General features: G+C 33.5%; 1 protein-coding gene across 1 annotated transcript; it reads right to left on the bottom strand.

Moving 5' to 3' along the window:
• Window positions 1–17299: 17299 nt before the first annotated feature.
• On the bottom strand, window positions 17300–18322 carry LOC129221393 (transcription factor MafB-like). Its single transcript, XM_054855864.1, has one exon. The coding sequence runs from the start codon at window positions 18320–18322 to the stop codon at window positions 17300–17302; it is 1023 nt and encodes a 340-aa protein (XP_054711839.1).
• Window positions 18323–22751: the final 4429 nt, after the last annotated feature.

Here is a 22751-nt window from a genome sequence, read left to right as displayed (position 1 = left end):
GCTAAAAAATTTCAGTACTGAAACCACTTTTTAAAGGTTAAAGAAAACGTTTATTAATACAAATGCTGAATTTTAGTTATAGTAACACTCATGAAAGACGGTAACACTGATGAGAGATGCACTCATTAAATTATTTATTTCAAAGTTTTGGCAGTAATTCTTTTAAAATATGTAGTTATTTGAATAACATATCTTGAGAATTAGAGTCTTTCCTAAACAACGCGCACAAATTTCATTTGTGTCAATGTTCCCTCTTCAGTTTTTAATAAAAGTGAATAATATATATATATATATATATATATATATATATATACAGTAACCCCTCGTTATATCGCGCTTTTCGGGGAACAAAGAAAAAGAGCGATATATCCGAAAACGCGATATAACGGAGGGCATTAAAAATAGTTATGTCTAATACACAAGTAAATTGGCATTCGTTCTTTTTGACATTAGTTTCTAATGGTTTCGATGTGGGTACTATCACACCTATTGAAATTTAAACAAGATTGAAATTTAAGTAAATTTTCACCGTCAGAAAGTTAAAACCATCAAATGGCGAATGAAGACGATCTTTCTGAGCTACCGCGAGATAAGAATGAGCATTCCAATACCCTCTTATTCCGAGTAGGTTTTCAAATCCGTTTTACTTGCTGTAGAAAGGATGTGAAAAGTAAAAAAAACCAGATTGTTTCCAGGAAACTACTTCGCCCGTCCAGATCATTATTCCCTTCTTTGATGCAAATCCTGGTTTGTGCAACCAAGTACAAATCTTTTCTGTACTAAAAGAAGGGCGTATGTTCTCTTCTACATGGGCTACTATGACACTTGCTTGATGTCTCTCACTCCTTGTAAAGGCAATGTATCAATACAAAAGAAGATGTCAAGTAGTTTACAGACCATCTTAAACTGAAATATATTGTGCGGGTATGTACATTTGGATGACAGGAATTGCTGCTGCTTTTCCAGCGAATTCAGAAGAATTGCTTCCTTTTGTTCATTGACAAAATAGGGAAGAAAGAGACCTTTTCTGTGCAATACCATATGTACATTTCAATGTACAACATATAAGGAATAAATATATCTATTGTTAGATTTACACATTCTAAGAATAAACAAATGTGGCTTACCTAAGATTGCTGCTAACTGCGATGAAGAAAAATTTTGCACGTAAAAAATATTTAATTCCTGAGGTAACACTCATGAGTTGCACATAAGGACAGAAACTGCATTAAAGTTTTAAACCGTTAGACGAGAAATTAAGTAAAATCTATTTCAGCTGTGTGTGATTAATAATTATTACCTCCTTCTTCAATGCACAAAAAATAAAAAAAAAGCCGCTTGAAAGCGTATACAAACATGATTTGGGAAATGTGAATTTTCAAGGCAGGACAAGGAAATTTCCGATGCTAGCTAGCTAAAGTATTAGAAAAGGCTTATTAATGTACGATCATGAAATAAAGCACTGAATGCAATGAATTAAGTGTAAAACGATGTCTTACTACATGCTTTTGCAAGGCAAAATAATAATAATAATAATAATAATTTTATCAACATAAAAATGAGCGGATCAAGTCAGGACACCAAACTGTCAAATGTTTTAAAAATCACCCAAAAGAAAAAAGCTTCAAATTACTCCTTTAAAACAAAAAACAATCAACCAAACAAATAATAAAGAGTCATTGGTAAACATTAAAAATTCCAATCAAATGTAATATGTAGAGCAAATATGGCGACGAAGAAAAGGATATTTTTCTATTTTTGACAGAGTAGAAAGTAAGTTAGTCACTAACCTATGTGATGTACCTATTACAAAAAAGTACCTATTTATGGTTTAAAGTAAAAATGTGTCAGTTAATGAGTAAATAAATAACACGTACTTCATTGTCAAATGAACATAAGAATTTTTATTTTACATCATAATATATATATATAAGAACTCTGGCAACATTTTCAGACGCTGCTTCTAAACACGAACAGCATAAAGTGAAACGACAACAGCAATGAACGGGAAAAGTATTGAGCCCTTTCGCTTTATGGACGCTTTAATTTCTACGTACAATAAGAAACATGGCCATTGGTCCAAACAACTTCGAAGTTGCAGAAATTAAAGCATCCCTCACGATGGACATATTTCACATACAGAGGTATCGTAGGTCATTCTGATTGATCTGTTGGGCAAGATAAAATAATTTCCGAACATCAAAGAGGAAATTTGCACATGAAGGATGTATGAGTAAAAGAGAGAAGTGTGTTTGAGTCTCTTTGTTAGAGATTTTGATCTCTAACACACAAATTAGCTCTATATTGCGTTCCCGGAAAAAATACACTAAAAGTGAACAAACACGTTGCCACTAAAAAGACTTTTGGGGATTTTTCTGGAATAAAAAAAGTGAAACAATAGTAGTATTTTCATTCGTCGGTCAGCTTGGCACAAGTTTGTCATTGTCCAAGATGACATGAATGAAGTCGCCAAATGGTGCACTTCTTTGTTTACGTCTAGTCCATCTTTTTCCTGGCAACATAGTACCGTATTTTTGGAGACTTCCGATAACTGGGCAAAAATCACGAAGGATATTTCGATAATTGAGATTTTAGTTCTGTTGTCAAAGTTTTGGCAATAATCTTTTCATTTTAGTGGTATCGGTAGAAGCCATTATACGTTAGCACTCAAAAAATTTGAAGAAAGTTCGAAAAAAGTCACCGAAATCTTTCCGAATCGTGCTATTTATAAAATTGATGACGGCACAATTAAATATCCAAACAATCATTCTTCTGGATAGTGCTTAAATTCTTTAAATTTAACTTAATCAATGTTTTGTTTATTATCTAAGCGAAAATAAATTTATTTTCATTGTTTCTAATATTTCCTAGGAATGTAGGGTTTTTTTTGTTGGAATAATGTATCAGTATACATTTATTAATACCAATTTTTCCGATATTATGCACAAAAATGGCACCTAGTGGACTTTTTAAGTCGAAGAAAGAAAGAACATTTGGTGGGCGAGTGTTGGCAACAGTTTGAAGAAACTTTAAGTCGGCTGGATTTAGCCACCGCTGCTAAAAACCTCTCCAGAATATTGCAACATAATGTTTGCATAAACTTTAATATTTCATTTTTTGAATCATTTTACCTCCATAAAGATGTAAGAAGAAATTCACCTAAGTACAAGGAGGTGACTTTAAGATGCATATTGTCTCTTAATTTATCGGTCTTTCTAGGTTCAAATGAATTCGACGGAGTAATATTGCTTTTGCTTAAAATTGTTTAAAACTTTGAGATACTTAAAAATTACACTAATGCATCAAAAATGTGGTTGTACTTCAGTTCTTACGAAGCGTTCTTTGATTAACGAGGATCGAGAATTTAAAAAATATATATATATCATGAAATTAAATGAACATAAACTACGTGAAGCAGAAAACATAATATTTGTAAATATTTCATTTCATTTAAAAATGTATTTTCAATGCCAAGCTAGAAATACGTAATAAAGAGTTGTTCAAGTAAGGTATGGTCATCACAAAAAAACTTATGGCAGTGATGATGTTATAAAAATAAATAAATAAATGACAAACAAAAACTTTTCTTTCTTGCTTTTGATAACCCGTGCCTAGAAATTATTATTTCTTTTTGCATTCTAGCAAAATGTAACATGGAGTTCACCGCGGTGATTTATCTGATCCATAAAATCAAACAGGTGAATTAATTTAAGGATAAATAGGATTTAAATTCTAATATTTGAGTTTATCAACAATTGAAAATACCGAAATCAGATTGTAGAAAAGATTCTAATTCTTGACATCAAATCGTACAAGAGTAAAAATACATTTAACCTTGGAGCAAATTAGGAGAAAGGGTTCTGAACTTAGAGTTAGTCGAATAAAACGCAAGAGTAAAACCATCTTATTCTTGAAATAAATAAAAGAGAAGATTCTAAATTCTGAATTTCGAATTAGTCAAGTAACATCTGGGTAAGTAAAAATAACGATTTACATTGCAAGTACTTGCATTTAGTTGACATTGATAAAACTCAATTAACAGCCAAAAAGTAATCAACGTTGAGACCACTTCGAATTATTTTAGTTAATTTACAGTTACTCGGGAAAAATTTTGCTTTTTGTAATTGCATATTTCGTTAAACCTATGATAATAAATTTTTCAGAATATTTGGATAGTTCCTTTTCTTTTTTACAATGTTTTGTTTCAGAAAACCAAAATCATTTTAATATTTCAAAACTGCTTCATTTTTCAAAAAGTAGAAAAAAAAAACATGTTATCTAATGAAACTTAACAACTTAACAACATTATCCTTGTTACATTTTCAGTTTTTAAAATTTATTTCAAAAGTTAAATGCTAATCAATTTATAGGAAGTCATAACAATTTAGTAAAGAAATTGCTGTTGCAAGACAATTGTGTTTTGATTTATAAATGTTTAGTTAATTCCTAAACTTGAGCAAACCTACGGCTAAGAAAAATTTAAATGCAAAAACGCTTCACCGGTTTCTTTGGAATTATTTACACAGATTGCATAAATACATATCACGAAGTGGAGAGGCCCGTTGTCAATATACATTTTTAATTTATAACAATCCTTCAAAGTCGAGTCAGTTTGACAATATATATTCTGTATAATAAAAATTGTTAATCACACAATAAACTGGTAATTTCTCAATCGGGTACACATGTACTTAAGCCAGATGCATTCTGGCTAAAATTAAGAGAATATACATAAAATTTTCTCATTTTCAAGTGTGAAACAACATTCGTCATGTTAGTAGATTAATAGCAATACGCTGCATAAAGCAGACTAGACTTTAGTACAAGTGTAGTTGTACCAGTTATAAATGCTTCAGCGCAATTATCATTTTGAAAAATTGATCTGTAAAATTAAAGCATCTGTAAAGTTAAAGCATTTTGCTCAGGACATTAAAATTTTTATTGATGTACATTCAGGTAGCTGTCAAAATAATGGAAACACCTGTGAATAAAAGAGACATTTTTGAATGCTTCGTAAGTAATAAAGTATAAAACTATATATCTGTTTTTTTATAAATAGCAATGTACATATTTTGGTAGTATATGGTGGCTTTATTAAGTTCTTGAAGTTTTGGATTTTTTTCAAGCGCGTGAAATGCCGGACCACTCAAATTTTAAAAGAGGCCAAATTGTTGGAGCGCGTCTAGCTGGAGCAAGTTTAACAGAAACATCTCAACTTTTTTGCGTTTCTAGAGGTACAGTGTCTAAAGTCATGACAGCATGCACATTGCACACAGTGCGGTAAGACAAGCTCGGCAAGGCAAAATAGTGGTCGGAAAGAAAAGTTCAGTGAAAGAGACCGACGGGTATTGAAACGGATTGTAATGTCTAAAAAGCGAACAATAGCAAAAAAAGTGACCACAGAACTCAATCACCATTTGGATTCATCAATGTGAGTGATTACAGTCAGAAGGCACCTTTATTAACAGAACATTTACGGCAGAACAGCGATTCCCAAAAACAGTTGTCACAGAGTGCTTCCATTATTTTGATAACTATCTGTAAGCGCCTTAGTACAACAACAGCCAATGTCATATTTAGGCCAATTTGAATTTATACTAGAAATTTGAGCACGAAGTAGTGAACTTTTCTGTTTCCAGTAACAACCAGCGTGATGTACCGCTGTAGTATTGAGTTATAATACTCACTTTCGAGCTACTTATTACTTGTAATTCAACTGATACTCGTAATTCCAAGTACAGATAAAATTAATTATTAATTAAATGTACATTCCTAATGTAGCATGCGACAAAACTCTTTTGAATTGTTCAAAATTTTACGGGGCTTGGGCGTAAAAGTTTCAGAATAAGCTTCAAAGAAAAGATAGACACAGAAAATAGTTTAGAAACATTAAGATCACTTTTTGTAAAGCTCATATATTGGACAGTGCGTGTTGTTGCTCTAAAGTACAGATATAATTTAAAAAAAAAACTGTCGAAACTTTTATGTCTTTTCTTCAGATTATTTGGAGATTAAAGAAAAAATGGTTGCCCAACCCAGTAAATGAACATGTCCAACTAGCGAACAAACATAAAATTATTCTGATCTTTTATTACATACTTTTATTACTTCTCTTTGGTTTGCATTGCTTTCTGTTTTACTTTTTTAGAACCAAAATCTCTATTTTTATTTCGCATTTAGCATATTAATCTTCTTATTTCTCCTTCTTTATTTTATAATTTTTTATGTTTTTAAATTTTCGATAAGTAAATAATTTCTGACTGTCCCCAAGAACCAAAGGAATATCAGTGGCAAGAATTTACATTTTAACATAGTTAGAGCAAATGGTATTAAAAAAAAAACACCATTGCATAAAAGTTTTCAATTCATTTGACTTTTTTCTTACATATTTTTTGCCACTTTCAACTCTTTGCTTCTCGTAGCAATATTTATCGTTTCCGCTTGTTTGTTACAGGTTTATAGATTCATTAGCATTTTAGATAAAGGGGCTTTTTAAGATTTCCTTAACCATTTTTGCTTAAACAGTACTAAAAGCGAATTACCAAAACTCTGCTTGTAAATTTTAAAGGCAGTAAAAAATCATCCAATGCATTTTGTGACCGTTCAGGTAAAACTGCATTTCACTCTGATTCTATTGCATTTTTTTTTATCTATGATTTATCTTTTTTCAGAGAATACTGAAAATTTTTGTATTGAATAGTTTTGCCATAGCTAGTACTACCTTCAAGATGCATTGAGATCTACAGGGAATTCAAAATTGGTTTGTAAAAAACTTTTCTCCAAGTAATCGGAATTCATACATTCTTCGTTTCACCATAGCTTACATATCAATGCTTGATTAAAATATAATTGAAGGCTAACAAAAAATAAAACTTGGTATTTATTTCATTTTTAAATTATTTAATTGCGTTATTAATAACATGTCAAGATATAAGTTTTCACTTACAAAAGAGAAGAATTTCGGCTCTAATAGTTGTATTTACTAGTTAGAAATTGCCGTTAATTAAAAAAAATTAAACTTATGCATTAGTAGATTAAATTATTTTTTTGTTGTTTCCTGAATGCTTCGATAGTCTAGTCGTTGTTGCCGAATGTACAGCTTTTCCAAAGCACTGTATTAAGAAATCGCCTTTATCATTCGTTTAAAGCGCAGCGGAAACGAGCGTTGCGCCAAAGAAAAAAAATCTCATTAGGGTTTTGGAGAGCAACCAAATTTTCTACTTCCTGAACTCATTTGAAACAAGTGAGCCTGCATCTGATGACGCCATTGCTAACCTGTCAATCTTATCGTTTGGTACCATCTTGGGGCCCCTCCCTTCCTCATCACTTTAAAGAGGTAGTCGCGCAACTACATAGAGATTTCTAAAAAGAACAACGAACAGTTAGAAGATTTGTGGCACAAAAACTCTAGAACGAACTGCATTTGTACAATCGGTGTTCTTCTGCAGAGAAACAGCCGTAGCAAAAATGGTAATTCTTTCTCTGAAATACTGAAAGAAAGTTCGTGGAATGTATACCTGTGTTTCTTTTATTATCACAAGTTGAAGAGTCCATTGTTGAGCTGTAAAAGTCCTTGTTGACAGGCGAGTTAAGCTTGAGTAAATGGCACGCACGTCCCTTTTACACATTATCATACAGATACATCGTTATGAATCATTATTGTGTAGTTTATACAACATAGCAAAAGTGACCTCTTGTGAATACTCCCGAAGGAGTTAAGAATACAGTTTTGGCGCCCTGGTAATTAAAGAGTTTTAAGGCAATTTATTGAAAATTTTTAGAATTTCCACAAGTATGTTTTTATTTTGGTTTCCAAAAGTTGAGAAATGTGATAAATACTCCCAAAGAAGTTGAGAAAACAGTTTTGGCGACCTGGTAATTAAAAAGTTTTAAGCAAATTCACAGAACAAATTCAGAATTTCCACAAACTTTTTTTTGCCTCGGCTTCCAAAAAGTGACATTTTGTAAATGCTGCCGAAGGAGTTGAGAATACAGGTTTGGTGACCTGGTAGTTAAAGAGTTTTAAGCAAATTCACTGAAGAAATTCAAAATTTTCACTAATATTTTTTACTTTGGTTTCCGTACAATTTATTAAATTTTCCTGTCCCCCCCCTTTTTTTTTGCTGAAATCATGTGGGGGAAAAAATTTTCAAACCTATTTAGACCGATCCACGGAAAAAACGATCATTTTGCCCTAAACATCACAGCTCATATATTTCATTAAAAGTAATAATTTAAGAGGAAAATGAACAAAGTTTTGTTGCTTAATAAATTTCTAAACATATATGTGATTTCTTAATCCAAACATTTTGCTCATAACTATTAAAATTGTTACTTTTTGATAAAATACACTCTTTAACAAAAAAAAATTCGACGCATCAAGAAAACCACCATTTTCGTCAGAATGAAAGGAAATTTTACATGCTTGAGGACAACATTAATGTAAGATTGTGATTACAATATGAAAGCAAAATGACTTTTTTTCTCAAGAGACTATTTCAAATTTTTAATAACACATGTAAAATATTAATATAGGGTATTTCATGATACGTCACTTTAAAAAACCTATTATTCTAAGATTTTTGCTTCCTCCTTTAGCTTTCTCAGCTTTTTAAAAGAAAGATAAAACAACATATCACACATTTTAAACTTTGTGTTTCTCTCTACCAGTTCAAAAATCCTTGTAACATTTAAAAAATCCTTAAATATAATAAAAACTGTTAAAGTCACATTTTTCAATGCCGCTTAGTTTACAATCCTTGTTGAGACAAAAATGTCTGCTAATGTGTTTTAGTTTTTGTAGTACATAAATTAGCATTTAGTAAACATGAAAGTTTTTGAGAATGGCCCACGTTAGCTGAAATTCTGCGTAGAATATTGCGTATGTTCTAAAGAAATATTCGAAAACCTACCTAAATAAAGTTTTAAGATGTTTAAAACATTTAAATAAAAAGGAAAACCGAGTTTTAAAACTAAGACACTTCGTTCAATTTGAAATACTTATTACCAAATAAAAGAATTTTCTTAGTTTTTATGAATTGGAAAATTGTTAAAAGTGCACATTCTGCAAGTTAAGTCTTTAACTGACCAAGTTTTTTTAATTTTATTTACACAAACACTAAAATTTAATATGTTTCTCAATCCACTAAAATTTTAACATCCATTCTGAATCTGGACTTGTTTTCTCCTTTATCATGACTCTTTAAATGAACTTCTTAATTTTAAAAATAAATGAATTTGTTATCCAAAATTCTTAACTAATATATTAAAAACACACTCAAAACTTGACTTCAAATTAAAAAACTTTCAAAACTTAATGATTAGCACAAATCTGCTGTGGTTACAATTGTGATCTTTGAATTTTAACATTGACCCAAAAATAACTTGTTAAAGCGTTTGTTACGCTGAAAGTTTCATTCATTAACTTAAAATAATTTTTATATACAGTTACTTTTAATATACAGTTATTGTTTAATTATGTTAAAAATTCACAAAAAATAATAGAAGCGTAGTGAGTTGAATTTCGTAGCACTCACTCAAAAGAATTGATGTTTTCAAAATTAATTCAACCGAAATCTATCACATGAAATTAAAATATCCAAAATTTAAATATATATTCTTAGCTAATTAATTCTTCGTCATTTCATTGTGAGTGTGTTCAAATAGATATATCAGTTTAACCCGGATAGTTAATTTTACGACATTTCATAACGTCAGTTTTTGAGTATCAATTTTTCATATACGATGGCCTACCAGGTATCTTCATTGAGCGGTTTTTCTTATTAACCCGTGAGCTCGAGTTAACTCGTCACTCTTTTCAAGATTTCCTAGTCGTATATCAAAAAGTAATCTCGTTAAAATAATAATAATAATAAACAAAACATTTTAATAACAAATAAATAGAATTACACAATAGCTATGTGTTTTTAATGATAAAATTTATTAATTAATTCATCAGTTAAATTACATACAGTTAAAATAATTTAACTGTATGATATTTCGAGGTCACATTTTTGGTTATTGATTGAGCAGTTGATAGAGTTGTTTTTGCTTTTAGAATAAGAAATAAAAAAGTGTGTTATAAGTTTTAAAGGTTTTATTTTTCTTTGAGGTGATAAAACGGATTATTGTGATGAATTGTTATAGTTTGATCGCTAATAAAATTGTTTTTATAAATAATATTGAGAGTTTTTCCTGAGAGTTAGTGCAAAATCTTTCGTCTAAAATGGGAAGATAAGCACTACACTGTTAAAAAAAGATCCTGAAAATTTACGGTAAAAGTTACTGCATCCATGTTGCCAGTAACTTTTGCCGTAAAATCCTATTTTACTGTAAAATTTTAGGTAGAATAAACGAAAGTAATAAAACGAGCAGCAGGTTTCGACACTTATCACTCGAATCCATCGGATTGGCAGGCGGCTTTGCTGCCCACCATACGAGTCGGGATGCATCGAGTGATGAGAAATACGGTGTTAAATACTTCGGACTGTAAGTCACGCGGTGTATCAATTAGCACTGCAATCGTTTATTTTATTTTTTTTTTCGGTACAACTTACTGTAATTTTTTTCTTGTACTGTAAACACTCCATTTTACAGTAATATTTCCTATAAAAGATTCCTGAATTTTTAACAGTGTAACAGGACGGTCGAAGAATGCTTCTTATGCCATTATGATGAAAAAAACCTTCTTCCTAGTGCGTTTTTTTTTTAAACGGGAGTGAAAATCCTTTAAACTAAGAGGCGTGATATAAAATAACATTTTAGTGCAAAATTTTTAAAATTGTGCTGGTAGCAGACGCTTAATTTTAATAGGAACTAAGAAATTGCTCATAAATTTTAAATTTCGTATTATTAAATTAGTCGTTTAAATTTGTTGCATACGACAATTTTTTGAAACTTGGAAACAAAAGTTGTGCTCGAAGATTAACTAGGGTTAATTAGTGAGGATATAGAACAAGTGATTCCATAAGCATTGCTTCGGAAATTCTACTTATTGTAACATTAAAAATTTGCGCAATTCAAAGGATTTTTGTGCATTATTCTTTTAAAACCGTTGAAATTATTTAATAAATTTAGAGACAAATTATCAGTTTTCTTTTCAATATAAAAGCACTAAAACATATGTTACTTTTTCTTCCAGAAGACAACAGAAAAGAGCGATATATCGCTAAACGCGATAAATGCGAGGGTCACAAAAAATTACGATTCAGTTAACATTCAGATAACTTATATGTGCATGTTCTGTTAATTCAGCTTATTTTTGTTTAGAATGAATTTACGAATCAAAACTAATCGAAATTATCTTGTTAATTTTCTAAACAATAAACGAAATTTCAACTTTTTTTTTTTGGTGAAATATGAGTGCGAACAAGTCCTAACTTTAAATGGAGCAGATTCAACAAAGGATTATTCCACCGTATTTGGCTATGAAAAGTCCCGTAAGTAAAGCTAAATCTCGAAACATCAATAATTTTTTTCACTGTAAAAATACAAATAACGAAATCTCTTATAATAATTAATTCTCATTTTCATTATTACAGCGAAAAAAAATAAAAGAAAAATTTCGAGACTTAGCGTTATGTTTTGGACATTTCACAGTTTTATTTTTGATTGTAGAGGAAAAACTATTTTTTCAGAAAAATACAACGTCTTACAGCTCAAGTAATATCAATATTTTTTTAAAAAAATCCTTTTTTTTGCGGGGGGGGGGAGGGATACAGGTAAAAATGCTTATTATTATTATTATTATTTTTTGAATGATTGATGTGCAAAGGTGCGATATAACTAGAAGTTACGTCATTTGTTTTACTTTAGCAATTTTGCGAAATGAATGAAATGTAAATCCCACGTTTGTTTTACGAACGGATAGCAGTTAAAGATTTTTTCATCGAATGTCAAATATTTCTCATAGTATGAGACTAGCAAAGCAAGGCAATTTTAATAGTTAGTATGAAACGCAAGATTAAATTTTTACAATACAAAAGTCTGAAACTCTAAGAATCTAATTTTAATAATGTATCTATTATTTTGTTTTTAACTCTAAGAGAAAGTTTTACAATGGACTTTAATAAATGAAAATTAAAATTTTTATCGCTCATAAAGGTTAGTCTTCCATATAGTTACAGTAGATAAGAATGAGAATAAACCTCAAGATTTAGAAACACTAAGACGTTTTAGGGGTTATTCATTATGTTTTAAGTTTGACATACTATTAGCTTATGAAGATTAGTACTTTTTGCTTTTTAACCTCTTAAGAAATTCTCATCGTTTTTTCATCTCACTCATTGTACTTTAAAATAAGTTAACATTCCTCAAAGGCATTTACTTTCGAAATGCACTAGTTTTTTTTTTTTTTTTTTTGTCTAATGGTTTGTTTAAATGTTATTAACATGGATTAAAATTTTTAAATTTTTCGAGCTTTGCTTATATATGTATATATTGTCTGAAAAAGAAATTAACCTCCTTCTTCGAGTTGGTTAAATTGTTATTTCTTTGTACAAGACAGTATGAAACATATTACAGTTTATTTATTTTTTTTTTCAACAACTGAAATAACATAGCTCACAACTCTTTTGGTTCTTTCGAGATCTCGGAATTTTTATACCTTTTCCAGAACTCTCTAATAAAGTTAAAATTTTCATACATTATCATTTAAAGCCAGAAATTCTCTAAAAGAGTGTTTTTGCATATTTTAGACGAATTTTTGGCAAACAATCTCAACAGTACAACGGTTCAGTATTTACTTGCAATATTTCTATAGCTCCGGCCATATATGCTTCAGAAGCTTTCTTGGTAAATCAGGAAGGTCCTAAGCTATTACTATCAATATATCAAAGTTTTCTCAGGAGGTTCCTGATTTATTACACACTAGCGGTACCCGCACGGATTTGCCCGTAGTAGAAAATTAAAATGTCATTTGGTTCGCTTGTATATTTACAATTAATGGATAATGAATTTCTCGCCAATATGCTATATTCATTTGCTCGCCAATGTTACGGTTCCACGTTCTGATAATTTCGTAACTTATTCGTCCACGTTGGGATAATTTGCACGGTAAAATTTTCTTAAAATTGGAATATAAAAAGAACAAAATCTAATTTTCGAAAAATCGCTTTGAAGTACACACCCCCATGCTACAATTAACTTTGTGCCAAATTTCATGAAAATCGGGCCGAACGGTCTAGGCGCAATGCGCGTCACAGAGATCCTGACAGACCGACTTTCAGCTTTATTATTAGTAAAGAAAAAAAATGGCTTTTCTAGTTAAAGTTCATGAGTTCTTCACAAAGATACCAGAATAATTTTAGGAAGGCTTTCAAACGAAAATTTGTTTTTTGCCAGATTTGTTACTGGCAGAAATTAAGCAGATAAACTGGAACGCTTTGGATTTTAATAGTCAAATTTGAAATCTCTATGTCCTATCTTTTAGAACTCCTAATTATTTATATGTAGTAAAATAGTTTTATTCATTGTATCTATCAGAACTAGTACACGTATAGTAGTTAAGTTCAACTAATTGCTTCTTAAAAAGAAAAAAGAGTCCTACCTGTAACCTCTTCAAGATTTAAGCTTATTACTTTAGTTTATTTCAAACAATAAGGTTTTTTGAGGCATTTTATTTGCAGATAATATAAAATGTAGGGACACCTTTTCTAAGGAAATTATTCTAATAAAAGAAACGTTTTTCTTTTCTTGATAGGAAGGTTTTTTTTTATATTTTGGCAAGTCTTCCATTTAACGCTAAAGTGTCATCCCTTTTAGTTATTATGCGTTAAATTATCTTACAAAAATAACGACAACACTTTTTCTTAGAAATGAAGTTTCTTTACGGTTTAAAACTTGAATGCGTTTATTTGCAGGTTTTAGGAACATAAATTCGGTCTTTCTTCTTCCTCTGCGTTTGGTTGTTTGTATATTCTTGTGATGTTTGCATTCTTCAGTTGTACTATTATTATTGTTCTCTATTGTTTAATATGCATCGCGACTGGCGTTAAATGAAATCTTACACGTGATTATTGAACAATTTGTTCTTGAACCAAACTAATCATATTTTCGATAACTCGAACTCCAATGTCAATAGTTCAATGTCTCAATTGCTTTAAAGTTCTAATGTCAAAACTTGATCACGATTTGTTAATAAATTAAGGAAAAGGATAAAAAGAAGGGATAAATTAAGGAATAAAAGTTTAAAAGACAGTAAAAAAAGGAAACATTTATGTGCATTTAGCAGAATATTTTTCTGAAACAGATTTCAAGTATATAAATTATATTTTATACATTTTCAATGTTTCCTTGTAGCAAAAACATTAGTTATTTTTAGTTCAACGCAGTTGAAAAAAAATATAGCAAGGACAATATTATTATAAAGAAAAAAATCTCAACTCGTTACATTATTTAATCTTACTTTACTTCAACAATTTTTGCTCTATATATGATGGTTAGAAAGTAATGTGGTGGAAATAATGATTTGGATAACCAAGGATAGAGCCGGATAGCTAAGCTGCTCGAGACAACCCCAAATTGTTCATAAATTAGTTAAAGGATAAAAAGAGAAAAACTAAAGAAGAAAATATGAACCTGTTTTAATAAACCCGAAATTTTCTAAAATTAATGCTTACAACTAAAATCTTTGCTTTCTTAAACATTTTTAACTAGTCAATATAAATTTGCAACTGTTTAGTTGGTTTTATGTATATATTTACTTATTGTTTAACCCAGTTTCATATAATTGAAAGAAAAACCTTTTTTATTTATGTTTCTATCACGCAAGATTATCTCTTACTTTCAAGACTAAATACTATTTGCATACACTGCAAATTTGCAGTGAACAATACGTTTGAAACACTAATTCAGAAAAATGTGTTCCATTTTGCCTGAATACACAAACATGTGTTCTGAATATGCTTCGCTAAAAGGAAATTGAACATTTGGACACCCTTGTGAAACTATCACTTTCTTTCTTACAGATATAATTTTAACAGCTTTCATAACTACCAGTCTATAGAAATTCTTAATGTGATACTAGAAATTTTGTTGCAATGAGTAAATAGCTGGCGGCTGGTGTCGATAATGCTCACAAAAAGGATCGCCTTCCCTGATCGCACCCCCTATTCCCGCTGTCAATTGCTCTCAAATTGTACCCAAAAGCTACTGGTATAATCAAACAAGTGTTCCAAAATTGCTGTAAAAAGTGTACCGTAAATTGTGCTGCAAAATCTTCTAAACGAAGGGGCATGTGCCAGTGTTCAAACAGTATTCTCAAAAGGGATCCCAAAAGTGTGCTGAGGGAAGTAGGTGTTTGGAAAAGTGTTCTCGGGAGACTTTTGAAAGCTATTCCTAAAAGTATGCTTCAAAATGTTCAAAAAAGGGGACAAGTGCTCGTGTTCAAAATGTATTCAAAAAGTGTTTGAAAATTTGCAGTGTAATTGTAGATTTTTTCGAGCATTTTCTGCTTTGGTCCATTAACTATTGCAGAAAAGTACCTAATGTATCAATAGTTGGTTTCTTCAATCAAATATTTCTCTTTCAGAAATATCTAACTCCCTCCTTTTTTAGAATTCAAGCTTGAACTTCCTACTGATCTTCAAAACCCAGCGTTGCTTATCTGAGAGTTACAGTAATATGAGCCTCGTTGTGATTCCTATACATTAAACGCATATCTTAACTTTAAAAATATTAAGAACAATATAAAATGTACCCATGGACATTGAAACCTTCATTGAATTAAAGAATAAATAACCAATATTTTAGGAAATTGTAAGTAAATAAATTAATTTTTGTGCTTCGCAAGATTCATCATCGATATAATGCCGAAAACGACTCAAAAGTGCTCAATCATTACAAGTTATTCTTTGGCACACATAGCAAAATGTGCGTGAGCCAATTGCTATAACTTAAAATATTTCAGAAGTAATTCTTGTTTTCGCATTAGTCGCGATGAATGGCACCCCCCCCCCCCCATGAAATTGATTGATTATTTAGAAACATTATTAAAACGTGGAACAACCCATCAAAACTAATTTAAACAGTATTTACACCACATTGCTATGTCTGAATAAAAGAAACCTCTTTACATGCAGAAGGTGAGAAATATTAAAAGCAACATCTTAGCAAGGACTAAAGTCACCTTAAACCAAAAAATATGAATAATAACCTAAGCAATTAAATAGAGTGTTGAACAGGGTGTTTTCTGAAAATTCTCATACATTAAGGTTATTTAAAATTTGACTATAAAACATTCTTTTTTTTTCTGCAGTCACAAATTTAAGTTGCAGCCTGTCATGAAGTTGAAGTTGTTTTGCTGAAATGTGGAAAAAGGATTATAAAAAAAAAATCGCTATTGATTTAATTTCATTATTTTAAGCTTCAGTTCAAGCTTTAACTTCAGATTACTTTTTTATCCTTTCAAATATCATTTCTGGCATAACATAAGTTCAGAGAAACTAAAAATTCAATTTGCTTGCGTATAGCTTGATACATACGAAAATGTATGCAAAAGCTTTAGGGGGAAAAAATACTTTTCTAAAAATTTTGTGCATTTTCTAATTGAGAAGCAAAAATCTCAGAAACTTATTAATGTACCCTTTAAAAAAGGAAACATTGCATCACTTTTTCTCATTTTAAAATTTAGAACCAAAGAGCACCTATGATTATTGAAATGTAACTGATGTACGGAAAACCAATGAGTTACATTAAAAAAAATCTGAGCTATGGCCATTCAAAGTAAGTTAGGGTCGGATAATGGAACAGCTGCATTTATGCAAAAGATATTCAAAAAATTACTTCTATTTTTGTCCAGCATATTGTAAAAAAAAAAACTTCGTTTGCGAGAAAATCTTCAAAAAGCTGGTCTTTCATTAAGATTTCAGTAACGAGACAGTCTGATTCTGAAGTAGCCTTACTAAAGAAGAAACTGCTGTCATTTGAAATATTTATGGAAGTCCAGTTTCCAAGATATCTTCCAGCAAACGAGCAGTTTTTAATGGAGCTGTTGCAGATTAGACTCAAGCAGGACTTTAAAGCTGCTAAAACTACTGGAGAAGCCAGAAATAATTTTCAGATTTCAATTAGGCATAAATGCAGTTGTCTCATTCTTCCCAACCCTAATCAATGCAATTTTTTGTCTTTTGTGGAAGTTATTCTGTTTGTGCATAGGACAAGTCTGATGAAAAAAAAAAATCTATCCCACTGGGTCCCGTGCGTGCCATTTACTCGTAACCACTTGTTCTGCTGTACGAAGAGAATTTAAAGGGCGTCCGCTTACCACCGGCCACTTCGAGGAACGCGGGCCGCCCCGGCGTCAAAGGTAGAACTCTGGCGAGCTGGGGTTAGAGGCTGCTCCGGCACTGGACACGCTGGACATAGAGCGGGGGTCTCCGGTGCAGTCCCTCAGGGCGTGGAGTTGCTGGCGGTAAAAGTCTCTCTCCTGGCAGGCTCGCTCCAGCTCCTGCCTGAGCCGGGCCATCTCGCCCTGGAGCATCCGGTTCCTGGTCTCCAGTTCGTGTCTCTGGGCCAGGCGCTTGGTGCGGCAGTTCTGGGCGTAGCCCCGGTTCTTGAGGGTGCGCCGCTTCTGCTTCATGCGGACCACTTCTTCTCGCGGGTACCCGTGCAGTCGCTTGTTGAGCTCGCGCACCGTCAGCGAGATGAGCTGGTCATCGTCAAGCGGGTCACCACCGCCACCAACGCGGCTGCAGCCACCGACCAAAGTCGAGGAGGTCACCGAGCTGCAGCCGCTACTGCTGCTGCTGTTGCTATTGCTGTGGGCCGGGTTCATGAGATGGTGCGGGGGCGGGTCGCCTCTGGACGAAGCGGGCACCCCCTGAACCTCAGGGTAGTCCCTGCGCCCTATCAGCCAGGCCTCCATGTCGGCCGCGCACTGGGGCGGCCTCAGGTCCAGGGGCCCGTCTTGGGATCCGTTGGCGTAGCGGAGGTTCTGCGTCAGCCACAGCATGCCGTCGTCCATGAGGGGCCCCGGTGTGGCACCGGCCGGCACGAAGGCGGGCGAGGGCGGCATGCCATGGCAGGGCGGCGTGGCGGCTGCGAGTGCCACCGGCTTCCTGGGGCACGCGTTCCCCATGCTCATGCCGTAGACGTGGTGGTGGTGTTGCGACGGAGGCGGCTGCGATGGCTCGACAAGGTGGTGCTGAGGTTGTGGTTGCTGCTGGCCGCCCATGGGGTGCGGGGCCGCGCCGCAGGGCCCGAGGCCCGAACTGCTGTACTTGACGCGGTGCATCTCTTGCTTGACCACCTCCTCCAGGTGCTCGAGGTCAAACTCGTGGACGTAGTCAACGGCCTGTGCGCTCTCTGCGGCCCCGTCCATCATGGCGAAGTAGGCGGCGGGCCCCGTCGGGTCCTGGGGGCCCCAAACCCCGTCCGTAGTCGCGGGCGAGTGCCTGTCGGCCCGGGCTCGGCGACGGAGGATACCGGCAGAGTCGTCTGCCGGAGACTCTCGCTGCTCGGTGGGCGTCTCTATTTTAAACTTCCAAAATCACTCCATGCTGCTAAGTGATTGATTATTTGGAACACCTGACACTGTTCTGAGTTCGTACTTGACGAAATGAAAGAGTCCTATGTCTTTTACCGTGTAAAATAAACTTATTTTTCAGGACTGATCTTAAACTTTTCCTTTTCTTTTTGATTGGATGGTAAACTAAACACACTTGGAAAGCGCTACATAGAGCAGAATTCACCAACTTTTTTCGTTCCAAATTTGTACGTAGCCGCTTTATCCCGCGAAAAGTAAAGATAATTTGAGTCTAAGAAATAGAGAATTCAGTGCGTATGGAATGATGAATGAAATCGTCTAATTTAGAAAGACATTAGCTCTTCTGCAACGCGGAGCATAATAAAAGTAGAAAATGTTCATTGTAGAATTAGTTAATTGTCCTGGTAAAAATGAACCTCCAAGTTCAGATGTGATGTAGTGCGTACTTTTTTTCTTTTTTAAGTAATGCTCCCTTGAAAACCGGGAGAAATGACGTTGGGTTGCGAAAATATGTCAAGTCCTATTTGCAGAAAAATGAAATGGTAAGAAGAGAATAGAGAGCAAATAGAGATAGTTCACACGTGAGTATCAGAAGAAAAGGTTAAAAGATCTCAGAGTTTTCCATATTCAAATGCCTCTCCGGTGAGAAAGTGAGAAGTCTTTAGGGCAGTCACAGAGTTAAAGTTAGATGAGTAAAAATCAGCAATCCATTCACTGTAGCATTCTTTCACCGGGAAGGTCTGCCGATGATAATCTCAATTAAGATCCCCTCGAGTTCGGGGGGCACGTCAAATCAAACAAGGTTCCATTTTTTCCCCTGGCAGAAATACTCCTCCACCCCCACTGTGATCACGGGGGTCAGAGACACTCGAGGTAAGAAGAAAGAACAGGGGGAAAAAAGTCCATGGGCAGCAAAATAAAAGCTCCTCAAACGGCAGGCTAGAGGCAGAGGCTCCGCATCATCATGGTGAGGGGAGAGAAACCGCCACGGTTGCAGCTAAAGTCCCGCAGCAGTCAGCATTTTCTGTTAGCGTGGAGTTCGGCTCTCTTCTCCTGGCTGAAAACTTTTGCTGACTCAACTCCGCTCTGGATCCGGGACCGCTTGATATTTATGAAGCGGCTGACGTCACCCCCACCTCGTCAACCAATGGAAGGGCTTCGACGTCACGGGCGGACGACATCCTTTCCCCCTTTCGGGGCGGTTTTTGCCCCCTGTTCCTTCCCCGAACAGAGGAGGGGGTGCACAGAGACCAAACGCGCTTTTTGAGCGTGACTATACGCGTACCGAAGACGTTTTTTGGTCCCTAAATTTCTTGCGAAATTCCCATCCTTGGCTCAGGTGATTTCTTTCCAAAACTTTCCAAACTTTCAGACTCACTCCACCTGAGCCAAAAATCGAGAGTCACTTTTCCTCCATGTAATGAAACTCTAGTTATTTTGATTCAAAAAAAAAGTTTGCTTTACTCTTATGGATCATTATAGCTTTCGCTTTAGTTTATTTTCAAAAACAAGTCCTAAAATTGATCCTGTAGAAGAATTATATGGTTAAAATGTTTTGAAATTTTTTAAAACCATATCAGTCAATATTTTACTTTTATGCTCCACTTTGGAAAAGATAAACTATCTTTTCCATGCCCTTAAAAAGTTTTTGCTGAAAATGCGTGAAAAGATAAAAATCATTTGGACTTAGATTTATTTGTGTCACAACCTTACTACATCAAAAGTTTCACATGTATGTCAGGTAAGTTCTTTTTCTTCTTATTTAAAGTACAGGCGTTTAATATTAAAACCAGCCTCTATCTATGAATTTTCAAAATTGTTATTAGTTCATAATTTGATACATCGTGGTGGATACTATAACGACGAAAAACGGTTTGGAGAATACTCAAATCAATCAAGTCGAACGCCGGTTTTCTACGGAAAAAAGCTGAAACAATGAATGTTTTTCGTCTCTCCTGTTAAAATTTACAAAAGAGGGTTGAAGTGGTTTTAATACTAAGCGCATCAGTTATTTTTCTTTTTCTAATTGCTGTTTTGATGCTTTGTGTTTCAATTTGTTTTAAATGTTGTTGTTTATTTATATTGGATATCGTTTCAGTACTGAAATTTTCATCCTTTTTTACCCTATACCTTACTTTTTAGTAGCACTTGTTTTTTTTTTTTTTTTTTGCTTTTTAGGTAAAGTTTTTAAGCGAATATATTTCTATGTTGCTTATTCGGTAAAAGATTGCTTTTCTCTCTTAACTATAACTACGCATTTATATAGAAACAAAAAGTGAAATCAAGATATATATCACTGATTTTTTAAATTCAGATTACTCTCAATAAATATTTATTTTATTTATTGACATTTATGTTTTAGGTTTTAAATCTCAGCTTCAGTTCGCCCACTTAGGTAGATATAACCCCAGATCGGAGTACACAGCACTTTTATCAAACCATACCATAAAATATACAAAAATGCTAGTTATGTCTACTTCTTGCTTTGACACACAAGTTTAAAAACAAATATTACGCCTAATCAATTGTAGTGTTTTTTTTATTCATTAAATATTGTAACAGCTGACGTGAAACATTGATCTCTTAAGATCGAATGAGGTTTAAACTACTTGTATTACTCTAAATGATACCTTTGTCTCACTTCATTGAGCTTTTCTTTTTGTGGGCTGCATCCTCTAACTACACGAAAACTCAGCATGGCGTTAGGATTTTATCTTTCTAACATTAACTTCATTTGGGGATTGGTTGTTTCTAATAGGAAAAGTTCAATTTTCTTTACTTGCTTATGCAATCAAACCTTGCTATACGATGACTCCGCATATAGTCACTTTTAAAATCCCATACGGACGTAATAGGGAATTTTAGACCTTTTATTCGTTTATATGGTCATTCTATGATCTTCATACCTTCTTATATGGTCAGTTTGAGATGGATTTCCTGCAAACTTAACAATATCAAACCTTTAGCAAAATAATCACATATTTAAACTTTTCAAGTGATTCCGCCCAAGTAAGGATAGTTACTTAATTTTCAAACATTATTTCAATGAGTGGTGGAGTTGCGGTGGGGAGTGCGGGCGCCCATTACTGTTTTTATTTTTACTCTACCGTCTTCCCTCCCCCCACACACATTACACGACTTTAACGCCAGCGTCCTCCCACTTTATAATTAACTCACCAGAAGGAATTCCTTTATCTTCCTATATTTATTTCTTAACAAAAAAGAGCGAACTGAAAGTTCAGCTCAAGCTTCTAGCAGATGCCTTCAAAACATATAAAGTGCATTTGTTGCTTGTTTAGGAGCATAAAATGAACGTTTTAATGCTATTAGTTGTCTAGAAAGAAATTTCACACAAAATTGCAAAATAAATGTAAGCACAGACCTCGATAAATAAATGAAACTAATGAAACTATTTATAGATCTCATAATTCTTAATGTTTACATTTTAAATTATTTATTGAGGTAGCTTTAATTAAATGAAACCAGTGGTTAGTTTTATCTAATTTCATATTTGGTACTTCTGTTATTTTTTTCTGCTTTAAGCTCATTTGAAAGTCACTCTCTAGGAATCAGAATTGATGGTTATTTCCGTTGATTGGATGTATGTCCACTCCAATTATAAAGTCCCTTTTGTATGGTCCCCGCGGGTGATCAGATCTTATGACGAGAAACACATATTGTCTGACTTAGACCATATTTTCTCATAAAGTTCAATTTCATTCTCTTTCAAGTTCTTTTCCTCGTTATGTCCCAAGCTTAATTCTCGATATATTTCTTAACACATGACATAATGAATTTCTTATTAATACACTGTTCAAAAAAATTAGGAGAACACATGATTTTAACAAAATTAAGAAAAATATTATTCCGGAAAATAATTTCCAATAAAGCCTCAATGTTTTCAGAAAACATGAGAATGAAACGTAAACTTTGGAAGCAAATCAACGTTTTTGTCGTCGGAAAGCAGAAAATGGATACAAGTGCAGAAATCGCGATTTGACAGAAGCCCATTTTTTTCAGTCTGAGCAGTAAAATTCAACCGTTCATTTATTTTTCGATTGAAAAATGCTACGACACTGTCATTTACCGGATTCCACGGCTTGACGTTTTATTGGGGGACTGGAATCCTCGTAAACACAAAGAACTGTAGCAGACGATGGTGGCGATGCATAATTTTATGTTCGTTTCACTGTTCTAGAGGAGTTAAGTTCCCAGTCAAATGTTTCCTGCTTCTTTTTTGCTGTATTGCGTCTTAATACACATGTAT

Source organism: Uloborus diversus, chromosome 4 (assembly GCF_026930045.1).
Source record: "Uloborus diversus isolate 005 chromosome 4, Udiv.v.3.1, whole genome shotgun sequence".
NCBI classification, from domain to species: domain Eukaryota; kingdom Metazoa; phylum Arthropoda; class Arachnida; order Araneae; family Uloboridae; genus Uloborus; species Uloborus diversus.
The sequence above is the reverse complement of the archived record's forward strand: the minus strand, read 5'-3'. Positions and strand labels throughout refer to the sequence as shown.